This window comes from Bidens hawaiensis, unplaced genomic scaffold, assembly GCF_021521415.1.
Source record: "Bidens hawaiensis isolate Kalapana, Puna unplaced genomic scaffold, B.hawaiensis_p1.1 tig00017563_1, whole genome shotgun sequence".
Taxonomy (NCBI): Eukaryota; Viridiplantae; Streptophyta; class Magnoliopsida; order Asterales; family Asteraceae; genus Bidens; species Bidens hawaiensis.
Window position 1 is genome coordinate 317,881 of NW_027492653.1, and position 16,626 is coordinate 334,506.

General features: G+C 31.1%; 1 protein-coding gene and 1 pseudogene across 2 annotated transcripts; one reads left to right on the forward strand and one right to left on the reverse strand.

Annotated features, from left to right (window-relative positions):
• Positions 1–875: 875 nt before the first annotated feature.
• On the reverse strand, positions 876–3,254 carry LOC143554156 (large ribosomal subunit protein uL29y pseudogene; annotated as a pseudogene). The gene is made up of 3 exons (XR_013138943.1): positions 3,109–3,254; positions 1,776–1,932; positions 876–1,031 (listed from the first exon to the last, which is right to left on the reverse strand). The product of XR_013138943.1 is annotated as a large ribosomal subunit protein uL29y pseudogene (transcript).
• Positions 3,255–13,048: 9,794 nt separating this feature from the next.
• Positions 13,049–16,088, forward strand: LOC143554157 (caffeoylshikimate esterase-like). The gene is made up of 6 exons (XM_077043999.1): positions 13,049–13,166; positions 13,281–13,407; positions 13,481–13,627; positions 14,130–14,260; positions 15,501–15,638; positions 15,720–16,088. The coding sequence occupies exons 2-6, from the start codon at positions 13,305–13,307 to the stop codon at positions 16,086–16,088; spliced, it is 888 nt and encodes a 295-aa protein (XP_076900114.1). The 5' UTR covers positions 13,049–13,166; positions 13,281–13,304.
• Positions 16,089–16,626: the final 538 nt, after the last annotated feature.

Here is a 16,626-nt window from a genome sequence, read left to right on the forward strand (position 1 = left end):
TACATTTCATAGCATTACAAATTCATATGTGGTTGAAAAGACTTAAATAATATCATATTTACCAACTGAAAAAGTTAATATCAAAAGTTGACTTTTTAAGGTGCATGGAAGAAGCTAAGAGACCTCTTAGATCATCAAGTAGTGAGCATCCGCTTGGATTTAGTTCAAGATCAGCAGTGCAATTCGATCATCGTCTGCCCGACATAACTATTTCTTCACATATATGTTTATGTTTTTCCACCTTTATATACACACTGGAATTGTAAATTTGTATGGATGACAAAATTGATTATTAGATATGTTTCTAGGATAGTAAGAGCATGAGCTGAATGATAACATTGGGTTCTTTGCTGATGTATTCCAATAGCTTGTACATTATTTGTCAATATGTGTAAGTTTGTATTTTCTAAAGTTTATAATATTTTTATTAAATTTAGGAATTTATGTATTTTGTATCGTCCAATTCTGTTTTTCTTTACTTACTTTTAATTACATCAAGAACTAAAGAAGTATAAGTGTAATTACCATGCATTTTTTGCTATCGTTTCTCTTTGTATCGAGATCACATAATCATACAACATCGCCTTTTCATTGTTTTACTAATGAAATCTTTTATTTGACACCATGTCTCATCATATTTATACTTGAAAGGCAATCAATTTTGTCATATTATTATGTAAAATGACCCGTCCACCGGACATGAATAAAACTAGTTATCGAAAGAAACAGGCATTTAACTACTATCAAAATATAGTACTTAAGAAACCAAATACCAACAAATAAATAACTGTAAACTGCGTTTAATAAACAAGTTCAAACAGGTACTTAACATAAACAAGCAAAGTCCAAAGTTGTTGCCACCAAACTAGTGAACACATATTACCCATGAATTCGACAACTCAAAAACAAAAAAGGAGGTTTACACGCCTAAATGTCCCTCTTTGATAACTTCGACCTTACGCCTTGATAGCATACTTCCTCAATGGAAAGTACTTCTCTTTCTTCTTTTCTCTTTCGGTCTTCAATGAAGCCTGTATCAAAATATAGCAATTTGTTGAATTAAACCCGTATCACTATCATTGCTTAAAATTTGGACCTCAAGTGTTTTCGAATGCGAGAAATTCTTTGATGTTCCTTTAATAAAGCCAACTTTTAGTTAAATACAAATGCAAGAAATACCGTTAACATTGGATAGTGGGAACATGTGAAACATGGGGAAATGGAGAATCTATCTAACAATAAAAGTGAAACCACACATTTTTGAATAAACGAAGTTGGATAGTTAGTTGACTAGGTTGGATCTCAATTCGAGAACCATATAGGAATCTTAAAAATGCAATCAAGTCAGGTCATATCCAATGGCTCATTCTGCAACTAATCTTACATTGGCCGTCTCGTCACATGTCATACCTAGCCGAAGAATGATCCATTTAATCAGACACAACCTGATCACGTAGCTTAACAACCCACATAGTTCTTGAATTGAGCCACAGGCAACTAATAACAAATAAAACATCCTTTATTGATATATGTACAGCTTTCACCTTTCATTGTTAAATAGTTGCAAAGTATCCCACTTTTCCACATATTCAAAAAATCACATGCTCTACAAATAGTTTGGTAATATTTTTATTTGTATTTAACCAAGTTGGTACAAAATAAAAAAAGTTGCTACAATTGGTTGTATCAATTTAAGAGCATCTGTAGTACTAGCAAAAGAACTACAAGAGTCAACATAAAAACAGATGATACAATAAAAAAACATAGAACCATACCTGATGCTTGGTTAGACGCCTACGGATGGCTCTGGTTTTCTTGGGACGCAAATCAAGAGGCAAATACTTCTTGTTCTTGTAGGCATCCCTGAGAGCAGCCTTTTGAGTCTGTGAAATCACAGTCAGCACCTGCGCAATTGATGTCCTCACCACTTTTCTGCAAAGCATACAAAAGTAATAAATATTCAAAAACCCAAGAAGCCAAAGCTAAAAACCAAAAAAGCTAGAAATCACAAGAACATTCAAAAGTACAAACTTTAAAAGAACCTGAGACAATCAACAATAACAAGAATAAAACCGTATCCCCATTTAAAAACAAGACATCTAACCAAACTTGAATATGCACAAGCACTGTATAGCCAAGCAACATCCAAATTCAAAGAGTTTATCACCATTAACTGCAACTCAAATGCTAACCATTTTGCAAAATCAAACCAGTTATCATCAACAAGCAATATTGGTTCGTGATCTACTCAAGATTGGATCGATAAAAAACACGAAACGAGCCGAACCCAAGCCTCAAAAGAAGCTCGTTTAGTTATCAAGTCCAAGCACAATCCTTCTATGAGAAGCTCGTTTAGGTTTGTCTTTTAAGTTTTATCTCTTTTGAACGGTACATTAATTTCACACTGCATAGTCAAACTCGAGCCAAGCTTTCGCTCAGCTAAGGTCTAAGCAGTTAATGCGGAAAAATATCAAATATCGGTCGAGGACCGATATTTGAGATATCAATTATCCCAGTGGAATATCAGTGGTATATCGGTAAATTTAATATCATGCATATATATATATATAGCAGTTAAACACTAACAATTCAATATACTCTCTTACTATTAACAAATTATCCTTTTGCAACTTGCAAAACACCAACAGTTAAACACTAATATTAAACATTAAAAGTTTAAAATTAAGACTAAAAACACTGATATCAAGAATATTCAGTGAAATATCGGTCAATATCGCCGATACATTACCGGTACCGATATTTTGACTGATATTTCAAATGAGAGCCAATAACACCAAAAATACCACTTATATTGACTGCACAGGCTAAACTCTATAGTTATTTCTCAAAATATATCAAAACCTAAATACTTAATTACTTATATAAATAAATTTATTAAGAAATAATGAACTAGCTGAAACTGAGCTTCAATTGCATAATACTAGAAAGTTGATGTGTTGCAATTTTCAAATGCAAATCTAAATATAGTGAATAATAAGCAATTAATTTATAAAACCTAATGAAGAAAACTAATAATCAAATAAACAAAATACACAAAACATATATATATATATATATATATATAGAGAGAGAGAGAGAGAAGCATACATCTTGGAGAGCTTATTGGGAGCACCACCGGTGACTTTAGCGACACGAAGAAGAGCAAGCTCAGCCTTGAGATCCTTCAACTGAGCAAACAAGTCACCCTTGGATTTGGTCCGAAGCTCATGAACCTTGATCCGAGCTATATTATTATATATATCAACAATCAATCAGATCAAATGAAAACAATCGAAAACGATTATTATTATTAGCTGTATAATGAGAATTGAAAACTTTACCCATTGACTGAAGGTGAAGTGAACAACGGCTGCTTGAAAGTATATGAAACCCTAGCTGCTAAGAGAAATGGAGGAGTGGTTAAGGCTGATATATATATATGTAGGGCTGGATGGAGCTACGTGGAGTATAAGCCCACTTATAATAGCCCAATTAAAACATGATGAATCGACCTTGAGGGCTAGCTTAACCCAATTACTATTTCATAAGGCCGTTCAAATCGCTCGTCGTTCGAAATCACTCGTCGCTCGCTCGAAAAATGTTCACTCGTTTTTGTGCTTGATTGTAAATGAGCCGATCTGCTCGGTTCGGTTTGTAAACAAGCCAAGCAACAAGCAAAAGTCTGCTCGATTCGGCTCGAATATTTTTAATTATTTTATATATATATAAACAAATATATAAATATATACACAACACACAAAATATAAGTATACAATTTTTTAAACCCTTTTAAACTGTTCCTGTTCCGTTAGTTTATAGTTTCATTAGTTTGATTCAAGTTTTTAGAATACTAGAAGTTTGTTTACATGTTCATTATATCTTACTTAAAGCTTATTTATCCTAAAACTTTACGACATATTACATGTTTATCTAAAAACTACTAATTTGTTTACAAAGTATATTATTTACAGCCATCAAACATGTTTTTTATTGAAAATTTTAGAGTAAAAAAGAAATAAATAATGCTCGAAATTGCTCGATGTTCGATCCAAAAATATTCGATTCGATTTTGGCTCGTTTTGATTTTCACTCAGTTCGCATTTCAGTCGTTCGTTTCGGTTGTAAACGAGCCAAGCAACGAGCAAGCCTTCGTTCGGTTTGGCTTGGTTTGTGAACAACCCTACTATTGGAGTATTGGGCAGTTGGCACTAGTGATGTTTAAAAAAACTGGTTTGGAACTGGCTCACTGGAGCCTGACCCGAACCGGTTTGACCAATAAATAGTTTACAGCAAAACCGGTTCCCAAACTGACCCAGCCCGCTGGTTCTATCACTAGTTCCCTTCTGGAACTACCAAACCGGTTTTGAGAATGTAAGAAACATAACAGTCTCTGGTTTCCATTAAAGGCCTTGAGATTATTTATAACTCTAAAAACTCTAATGAAGTTGAGATGGTGAATAATGAGAATGTCAAAGTTGAAGGGACAAGGTTTAATTCTGGACCATTTGGAAATTTCCGATCAATCTTCCAATTGTTTGGAACCATGTTTGTTTGTTCTTATATAATCTTTCTTTCAAACCAGTAAGTTTTAAAAAACATTCAATTTATATATTTATTTTGAACAAATATATATATTAGTGTAGAGTTGAAAGTTCCCTTTTTTTGCTGCATTTCTAGCTTACATGTCTTACAATTCACCACCCAGGCTCTATTGCTCACAATTTTCAAATGATGGTTCCCTTTTTGTTGCTGTATTTCAGGTTTTTGTTTTAATCTTTAGTTGCATCCATGCTGACCATCTAAAACATATGATGGGTTCAACATATTATATATTAGTTTGTATTGCACAAGCAATTAGTGTACCTGAGATATGATTATAAAATTAAAAAGTAAAATTACAGTTGCGATCCAAAATTTTAGTAAAACACTTTAGGAGGTTATACACACTTGATTATTACGTGTTGTATTTTTAACCAGATTGTCCATTACTAATTTAGATATGTTTTATAAATTTATTGTTGTAGTTTATAAATTTGTTGTTGATAAATTTGCACACACGGGTCAAACATATTGTTGTTGATTATTTCACGCTAAATATTTTGTTATAGTACTTTTAACCTGTTTGACTCATCATTCCACTTGCCTTTGTATACATATACGTGTGTGTGATAAACTTTTAACCAATCTGAAGGTTAAATTTGGGATCGTCGTTTTTTATTCTTAAAATTTGTAATTTAGGCTATTCTTAAAAGTGTAATGGCTTTTAATTCAAAAAACTGAGCAAAGAATGCAATTATCAATTTGCAGCTTTTGGTTCACGGCTATTTTTTTATGCTCATGTTTGTTATGGTCATAAATCACATTTCAAAATTAGTATGGTTTTGACTTTTGGGGTCAAAGTGACTTTTAGACTCATAATGACTTGATGTATGTTTAGATTTTTGAGTCAAAATGACCAAATTTTGCATTTTGAAATCAATATGGTTACTTCACATAACGTGGAAATTCTTAGTTACAAATAGTTGAACATAGCGATACGCATCTATTTTAAGAATATTGAGGTGTTAGCTTTTTGATATAACCACTACCCTATATAATTTTGATATGAAAGTTTGACTTTAGTCAAACTTACATACACTTTGAAAAGGATGGATTTTTTTAGTACGAACATTTTATCTTGTGGTCTCTATTTAAATTTTTTAACATTTTAAACTTTTAGATACTATTTTGAGCATAAAGTTGTGGACAGCTTATCCAAAATAATATGCAACATTGTTTGTGGGGTGAATCAAATTTGTGAGGACATTACATCCGCATCATTAGAGTTTTGTGAATTATAATTGTAACTTTACTTTATTAACCCGTGTAATATGTGGGACTATAAAAAATATCAAATGCCGTATACAATGAAATCTTTAAAGATTTATGAATTATTTATGTGCTTGTGAATTATAATTGTAACTTTATTTGCTATTTATTTCACTTATCTTTCAATTATTTACAGAGTTAACATTGTTCAACCTGTGTATCACACGGGTACCTAACATAGTGTAACAGTATAGTAATAGTAATAACAATAGCATCGTCATAAAAAAAATCTAATTAATTTTAATCACATCAAACTTTCCCGTAACCATTGGGATAAGGTTGATACCATAAGATATATATTTAAATTCAAAATAACTCATATATAGGAATAGGACAATGATAAATGATAAGAAAATCTTAGCAGTACTATAATACCTACCATGAGTTCCAAGGGTGATTGACGATACATATCAAGAGCATAAAAACCGGAAATTTAGTAGTAAATTAACCAAAACTTAAGCCAACTATAACGAATTATGAGAAATATGTATTGATAACTACTTATGTCACACCCGAGCTTTGAGAGGCTTGGAGGTATATGACTACCAGTCTACCAGTTGGTAGTCGGTAACATGTTTTGAGTTGATGTGTAACGGAAAATTATTTCCTTAATAAACAACCACATATTTGATATGTACACCATGAGAAAGTATTTTAAATAACTTATATTGTGTTACCGCATAACTCGTAAATTAATGTATGATGATGAATTTCTACTTTCGTAGATATGAAATACACAAAGTTATTTACATATTTATTTATGTTCTTGTTTTATTAGTTATAATAACTTTAAAAATATATAACTGGCCAACGTTTTATTTTAATTTCATTCATAAGTTAACTTCTGTTAAATTTATGTTCTTGTATTATTAGTTATAATAACTTTAAAAATGTATAACTGACCAACGCTTTATTTTATTTTCATTCATAAGTTAACTTTTACATGTCTAATTTACTTTCACGTATCGGGTTTATTTTAATTGTGTATTTTATTTTCATGACCCTACTTTCATTTTTTTTTTTTATAAAATGGGTCATGTTTGTAGGCTCCAAAATATTTCGCGTGATACAAACACAAAGAAAACACTTGAAATTTATTTAAAGCTTGTAAAGATAAACATCATGCAATAAAGAAAAACAACTCCCTTTTCGAATGTGAACGGGGCGACTCTTGTTAGCGTAACATTTTGGTATTTAGTCTAAAATCGAGTTGCTATTTTCTAGTGTTGATGTCATAGTGTGTGACTATAAGAAAAGTGGCCAAAATGTATGGATTTGATATGAAGGTATGGATGTCTTATAATAAAGTCGATAAAATCCTTGAATTTCTGTAACATGACATCAAGTCATCAACCACCTTAGGTTATTTCCGGAAATACAATCAAGACGACGTGGTATATATAAGTATTAAAATGTGGGGCTGTAAACGAACCGAACAAACACGAACAAGGCCTTGTTCATGTTCATTCGTTAAGAAAAATAATGTGTTCACGAACACCTACCGAACAAGATTTTATGTTCGTGTTCGTTCATTAAGGAAATTAATGTGTTCACAAACGGTTTACGAATACAAACAAACACAAATCAAATCGGCAAAGCCTAGAGATTGACACCAATGTATTCATCAACATGAATAATGAAGCATGTAAACGAATCAAATGAACACGAACAAGGGCATGTTCGTGTTTGTTCTTTTAATTTTAAAGAACACGGACACTTAATAAAACAAATATTTATGTTCATGTTCGTTTATTTAAAAATGGACATTTGTTTTCGTTTGTTTAAAATCTAAATAAACATAACTGAACAAAGATAAATGAACATGTATGAACAAATGTAAATGAACACAAATATAAACAAACTTAAAAGAAAACCTTTGAATGAACACAAATTAACAAATATAAAACTTTAAGCTGATGACTTATTCAGATAATATTTAATTATTTTCTATTAATACATAAACGAACATAAACGAACGCTCATGAACATAAATGAACGAACAGAACATGTGTTCATCTTCGTTCCTTTAAATAAAGGAACACAAATTTTTTGTTCATGTTCATTCGTTTATTAAATAAACAAACATAAACAAACTTCCCACTGAATGGCTCACGAATAATTCACCGAACGTTCGGTTTATTTATAGGCAGTCCTATTAAAATGTTATAGTTTGTGGGTTTTGTACAAACACATATGGACCTTGATATAGCATGTGAATTGTATGGATGACATTCACTAGGTTTTTGTGATTTTGATTTCTTAGGTGCTGTATTTGCGTTCCTAGTTGCAACTTACAAGATTGTCACCAAAGAAACAATTTGTTGCGAATGAGACATGCCACTTTTTCTACTACCCCCCCCCCCCCCCCCCCCCCGTTTTTTTTTTTTGGCCATTATACGAGTGAAAACATATGCCATTTTTAGTATTTGTTTTCATTAGATTAAATGAACTTAGCAGATTGAAGCTTACCTTGTGAAACGGAAGTATAACAAGTGGATCAGTCATGTTTATAAATGGTAAATGTATGCCCCATATTGCATTTATTTTCTTAAAAGTGAACACAAAAATATGATCAAATATGGTAAAATTTATAACAAACAAATAAAATGTAAATAATCTATATATATATATATATATTAAAAAAATACATTATAGCCTCTTCCTATTGGTTTATTTTTCTATTTCCATGAATAACAAGTCATTATATAATTTTCTTATCAATAAAATAATTCAATAATAACATAAAATATTTAACATTAAATTTAATGCATTTTTAGTAATATTTTAATTACATGTTTTTACACCTACATTGAATACATTAAAATATGTTGTGTAACTCTAATTATTTTCAAAAGATGGTCATACTTGTACCTTTGTTGTTTTAAATTTTATATGTTTATTGGATGATTTTTATATTTCCACCCGTGACGGCCACGGGTCAATTTGATTCACTTTCAAAATTCATATTCTGGCCAATTTTGCAAATCTATATATTATCAAACAATGAAAGGTATCGAAATAAAAATGGATAACATTATGCCATATCCAACACATTTCATATTAACCTATTGTCGATCAAATAAGTAATAAATTTTTATTCTATTTTTGAGTGTTTGCGTTTATTTGATTTTAACATAGTCTTAACAATAATGTATGTTTTCATATATTTTATATTTTTCTCACCATTCCGTCCATCCCAAAGTATTTATGTATTCCAAGTCTTTATCTTCTTTATATCAAGGTTTGTAATTTTATATTTTATTACTTTTTAAGTTACCCTCACTATAAGTTGTTTATAGCATGATCTGAATACCATTTATGCATTATCAACCTAACACACTTGCTATTATGAAGAATGGCCAAAAGTCAAATTAAGGTTAGCGGGTCCGCCGAACCTATTCTTTAAACGAATATAATATTCTAGCGTTTCTTGTGGTGTTGATTTTACTATGTTCTATTGTGATTGTGAAACATTTTTGTAAAGGAAAGAATGATACAACAATCAGAAACTTACAAATATAACTATATATGGTTTTTCATGATAAAAAAACATTTTAATTTACGATTCTCTCCCTCTCTCTCTCTCTCTCTATATATATATGAAAAAAAAACGTGTGATATGCCGTATGCGAGCTAAAAGCTAGTTTCTTATTATAAGAAACTAGCTTTTAGCTCGCATACGGCATATCACGCGTTTTTTTTTCATTTATTCGTAATTTATTGTAAGGAATTCGTTATAAATGAAATGCACGCGATGCATGATTTTGAAACATAAGTTTTAGCTATAGGTTATATATACATATAATTCACTTAACAGTTATCGCATACTTCACAAATCAAAAAACTAAATCAAAACGAAATTACCAGTAATTGAATATTTTATTTGGAATATAAAGCTAGTAAAGATGTGCTTAAATAATTGACTTCAAAGTTCAAATAAGCTAGAAAAGATGCATTTAAATAATCTAATGCAAGTAGAAATATCGTTTATTAACAAGACAATTTTATTTGGAAAATGAATATTTTTATTCTGCTTTTACATTGGTCAATTTAAAGAGACGCGTCATTTGCAAAATTCAGATAAGTACATCTCCAGGCCAATATCTAAATTAGTTAACAAATGAGACAAAGACAATAATAACAATTAACAAATATCTTAGAAAATGTAGGATCATCTATATCAACTTATATATAACTTAAAGTTGAAAGTAAACTCACCATAGGGTGATAATTAATATAATAAATGACGGATCAATAATATATATATATATATATATATATATCTTGGAAATTGGAATATTATTATTTTAAAAAGTCTTTTAAGTAACAATGGACACCAAGTTGTAGAAGTTGCAAACATTTAACATGTATATCAGTATATGTACGTCTTTGTGTGAAAGTGGCCGTGAAAAACAAAAAAAGGAGTATACAATCCCTGTGCATTGAGGGACCATGAAGTGTGCTAGTACAATGATGAAAGATTGAGAGAGGGCAACAAAAATCTGTCATGCGGCTCGTGCATTATTTAATAATAATAATAATAATGGTATTGATGAAACCAAACTGATAAACAAAATAAAAGCCAGAAGAATCGTGTGTGTGTGATTGTGAGTGAACAAACTACAAAGTTCCAGTATTTGATTGCTTGGTAAATGTTTACAACGGAGAACACTTGACATGGCGGTTATAACCATTGCAGTCGTTAATAAACCGCCAAATCATGAGATAATAATAAACCTAAGTCATTTTACTTGTCGAATCGAATAAACCTAAGTCTTAATTGTTACATCATAATAATAACGAGCTTTTTTACCGGCGCGTTGCGACGGGTGTGTTTCTACGATTATATACTGTGTGTTTACATAAACAAATACCATTGATTGGCGGCTTGCGGACGAATACAGCCGGAGGTCAAACTGTAGAGAGTGAGAGATCGGTTTGTGGGATCTCAAATTAATCCACTGGTTTCTTGATTTGGGGTTATTTCATTAGAGGTGAACATGTGTATTCTTGATTTGTGTTGGTCATTAATTAGTAGAGAAGAGACATGATGAAAATGTGTTATTGAGGTGTTTTAATGTTGTCCACGCATTTCATGAATAGTGAAAGATGAGAGTCTGATAAAAGTTACTTTTTGATATATAATAATAATAATAATAATAATAATAATAATAATAAGTTTAAATGTTTTGCTTAACAGGTATAATGATCATTTCAGATTAGATTAACATATTTTTTAAGAATACTAGTTTAACTAAAAAAAAGTTTAGCAAGTTAATTGTGTGCATGTGTTGAATATTAGAGTACATAATAAATTATAAGTTTGGCTTACTAAATTTAGATAAAAAAAAGCTGTAGAAAATATTTGCATCTCATGAGATTAGGAATTAGAAAAATGGGTTTTCAAAAATCACTAAATTTAGTAAATACTTTTGAAATCACCCATTTTAGTAAATAGTTTTTCCTCCCACTCTATTTTGATAAAAATCAAAACTCGTTTTAAAAATTACCTAATTTGGTAAATACTTTTGAAATCACCCATTTTAGTAAATAATTTTTCCTCCCACCCTGTTTTAGTAAAAAAAAAAAAACTCAGTTGGAAGAGCATAAAAGTAATAACATATATTTTATCTTTCCACACAAAGACATTCAATTCCTTAATCATTTTAAAACGTCTATAACTTGTTCATATGATTTTTTTTAAATGCACCATAATAACAATCATTTTTTATCTTTAATACGAGTAGGACTTTATTATATAAAAATTAAAACATAAATTATGTCATTGTGTTTTCCTGCTTGTCCTTGTGTCTTTTTTCGTCATTGTATTTTCTACTTATTATTTTGTTTTTTCTAATACTAATAACACCGTTGTTTAATCCCAATATGTATATATAATGACTAATATGTAGAAGATGATTCAAATAAAAAAACAATTGTTTTGTGAGAAATGCGAGAAGACTTTAAAATAAACCATACCATTAAAATATGGCACCAAACATATAAATAGGACACTATCCAGTTTTTAGAGACTATAATTTTAAACCACTAGATTATGGATCCAAGGACCTAGATTTATTCTTATGCTTCTCACGAAACTATTGTTTTTACAATAACCCTACCCCACCCCTAATATGTAAATATAATGATAAAATTACAGCAAATTATCTAATACATAAAACACAATGGCGAATACATATTAAACAATAACCTAAACATAAAACACAATGACGAATACATATTACACAATGACTCGAAACATAAAACACAATGAAAAATACATATCACACGATGACCTAAACGTTATACACAACGAACATAATAATTTTTTTTTCTTAAAGTTAATGTAATAATATCAATCCCGAACAAAAGATAATGAACATAACACAAATGACTAAAACACAATGATGAACAAAAATACAAAATGACGTAATTTTTGTTTTAAATTTTATATTTAATATGGGTGCCAATTGGAAAACACAATAACCAGATTCTATAGCACAATGCGTAGAAAACCCAATTACCAATCAATAACACATGTACAAAAATCCAGCAATGTTGTAAAACTCTTGAGTAGGCGGCCGAGTACTCCCCGATTACTCTCCGCCTAGATCAGTACTCCCCGCCTCGGCCGAGTACTCCTTAGGTATTTTCCGAGTAATCCCCGACTACTCTCGAGTACTCGCAACTCCCCAGTCGACCGTCTAGGACCGCCTAACGCCTTTTACAACATTATCCACTAATTTTTTTATATATATAACAATATGATACTCAAATAAAAAAAAACGTTTGTTATTATTGTGAATTTTTTATGAATATTTTAAAGTTGTGAGAATCAAAATGTGACTTAAATGTAAAGAGAGAAAGTCAATAAATGTTGGTTATTAACTTTATGCCCTTACCATCAACGTTTTCATCTTAAACTAATCTCTATTCTTCAAATCTATAATTAATGAACTAGATTACTTCGATCTTCTTATTTTTGTAACCGTTTGTATTTTAACATTTCACATTATCCAAATCTTATCCAAATAAATATATAGTAATATTGGTCAGTCAAGCCCTCTCTATATAAGTAGAGACCAACTTCCTTATCTATAATCACTTCATCTTCTCATATTCTAAAGCACACGTTGTTTCATGGTATGTCTATGTTCTTCCATATTCTTCAATTTCACACAATTTCACATAATTTATAATCAAATTCATATCATGTCACAGTTGTTGATTAAATTCCTTTTGTTTTAATATTTCACAATCTTTAGGCAAGCGAATCTTCAAATGTCAAATATTATGAGGTAAAGTATAAATATTATTTTACCAACGCTTTGTTTCAAGTTTCACATTAATTTGTTTTTCATTCGTGTAAACAATCACTTATCAATATATCATTTTTTTCTACTAATTCGTAGGAGTTCATTACAAATTCAAAGGGGATGAAGCTTTTTACATGCAGATGGCTTCCAGCCGACTGCGAACCAAAAGCTTTAATCTTTCTTAACCATGGATATGCTATGGAGTGTAGTGTCTCCATGAAAGGTTATTTAACTGAAATAAGTTATTTTTTGTTAAAATATGTATGTTACGAAGCAAATAAAATTTGAATAAACAGGAGCTGCAATGAGGCTTGTAAATGCGGGATTTGGCGTTTATGGAATAGATAATCAAGGCCATGGAAAATCTGATGGAATTAAGGGATTCATCGGTGGTTTTGATGATCTTGTTTATGACTGTTTTCAGTTTTTTACAAGCATTTGTGGTAAATTTTATTTGGTTATTTATTTAAAACAAGATTGGGTTCGATCTTGATTTGTTATTTCTGTTTTTAGTAAAAAAATATTCAAGATGACGTTTTGGTTTTTTTTTTCCTTGATTGATGGATAATCATTGTGTTCTTTATTCAGTTTCTAAATAAAGAATTTAAATTAATTCAATTTGAGAAAATAGCAAAAATGGAAAACAACCAACCAACATTCGTCCTCACACATAATCATTTGTTTTATCTGATATTCTGATTACATTAACAATAAGTTACATTTTAAAAATTGGTTTATGTTTTATTATAATTAATTTAGATTTTTTGTTATTAATATAACCATTTCACTTTTAAAATTTATTTCACTATGGTGATAGATTTAAAAAAAAAAGAAAAAAAGACCCAAAGCCTGAAAAAATACATTAATATTTTGTTTCAAGTATTGATTTTACAATAACATGGTTTGGGGTTTTATTTTGCTTCTTATTTGATGTTTATATTTCAGAAAGAAAAGAGAATAAAAATAAATTAAGGATATTGCTTGGAGAATCCATGGGAGGAGCAATGGCTCTCCGGTTACATAGGACACAGCCAAACTTCTGGGATGGTGGAGTCTTGATTGCACCCATGTGTAAGGTGTGTGCACTCATTTCACTCTATACTTCTAGTAGTGTAATTTGTGATGATTCAACTATGGTCATATTATTTTCATTATCATTATAGATAGGTTCAACAAGTGTGATTGCTCTAAAATATATCTACTATGCTATGTTTATCAAATAAAAAGGAAAACTGAGCTACAATGTATGGTCAGGATGTGAATTTTTCACACTATCTGAAGAAGCACGGATCCGAAACATACTAGGGTTAGATGACTTAGATCCATAGTTCAACCGGTTAGGAATTAAAGGATGTGATTAGATAAAACGAGTATAGAATTATGCTAAATCCGGATCTGTATCCTGCAAAACAAACCACCGTGAGCTTGCTATGGACAAGATGGGGAATAAGTAACTTTTTCTAGAGAGAGAGTACTAAAACAATAAAAGTGATTGATGTATACTGGGAGTTGTAAATAAATACCTTATGATGATTGAGAGAGTATTTATAGCCAAGGATGAGAGAGAATAATTGGTTAAGTTGACACTATACAAAAGGTCATTTCTTTTACCTAGAAGGACATGTGGCTGGATTTAATGGGAAGTAACAACTGGCCATGTGCTGGGCCGTTGGGGAATATCCGGCTCCTCCTTACTGGTTAGTCCATCGCATGCTCTCTATTGAAAAGGTAAACGTCACTATTAAGGAATCTTTTGGTTACTAACTGTTTTTCCATGCAAATTTGAAGTCATACTTTCTTCCGCCTGCAGGTGGCTCCCGCAAGCTTCTAGAAGAATGCTCTTGCACTCACTTGTTCTTCCGCCTGCAAGTGTTTCCCGCAGTTGTATAATCTTATTCATTCACCCGCCTGCAGATGCTTTCCACAAGTTTCTAGAATGATTGATAGTACTTCCGCTTTTGGGCGGGTGTCTTCCACGGGCACCATTCTTGACAGGAATGACCTTCGAAAGCGTCTAATGGGCTAAGAGCTTCTGGGCCTACTTCCCTGTTTTATGACCCTACCTTTATACAATCTAAACCTAATACAAAATACACAAATTTTAATTTTTATTTAAGTGGGTTGTAGTCAGTTTTGGTTGAACACTTGAACCCACACATGTTTTGCTTAATTCACCAAGTCTGTTGCTTAGAAAAGTGAAAATATCTATATAATATACAATAGAATTGGTTCTAAAGACAAAATAAATAAATTTAAGTATATATTAGAAATATTATATATAGAATTGGTTAACAAATTTGATGTTTAAGTTTTCAGATTGCAGTCAATTCGAGGCCATCAGAAATTGTGATGAACATTCTATTTCAACTTAATAAAATCATACCAACATGGAGGATTGTCCCGGGTGAAGATATTATTGAGCTTGCATTTAGAGATCCTAAAATTAGACAGCAAGTAAACAACTTTAACTAACTATGGTACTGATTTGATTTAATTTCTATGATTTGAAACATTCATATTCAATCCTTGTGATAGGTTCGTGACAACCCGTTATGCTACAAAGGTCGTGTGCGCCTACAAACTGCTGTAGAATTGTTTAATGTGGCCATAGACCTTGAAAAGAGGCTGAAAGAAGTAACAATGCCGTTCTTGGTTGTGCATGGAGAGGATGACAAGGTGACCGATCCCTTAACGAGTAAACTTTTATATGAGTCTGCTTCTACAACCAACAAGACTTTGAAGTTGTACCCTGGGATGTGGCACGCTCTTACATACGGGGAGTTTACAGAAAACACTGATACCGTTTTTGGTGATATTATTAGGTGGATCAACGAGAGAATCAGCCAAAAACACTCGAGATTGGAGAGAGAGCAAAAGACCATAAACGACACTCTACATAAATAATAATCATAACTAGGGTTTCTACTTGTGTGAAAAGTCAAGACGTTGTATCCTAGTACGTCTATGCATAATAAATTAATAATCATAATCTGTCTACGCTACTCAGGATTGACTCATAAAAAACTCAAAACGATTTTAATCAGCTGGAGATTAAATTGGAGCTCATTTAATAAACAAGCTCGAGCTGAAGCTTTAAGCTTGACTAGGCTAAACAAGCACGATCGGGTTTTACTCAAAGAGCTTTAAACAAGGCACAAGCCAAGATCGAGCTCTCTTAAATTAAACGAGCCATTGAGCTCTCTCAAAATTAAACAAGCCGGTTTCAAGCTCAGACTCCACTCATTTACACCCATAGTATTAAGTATGCACACAAAATACGCATACAACATAGATAAAAAACAAAATACAAGTGCAATATGCTGGTAAAAAAATTCAAAATATACCTGAATGTGCTTCATCATAAATTTAGATGACAGGTATATTATCAGATCATCAAATACATATATCAATTCAAGGTTTAAGATCACAAACACACAAACAT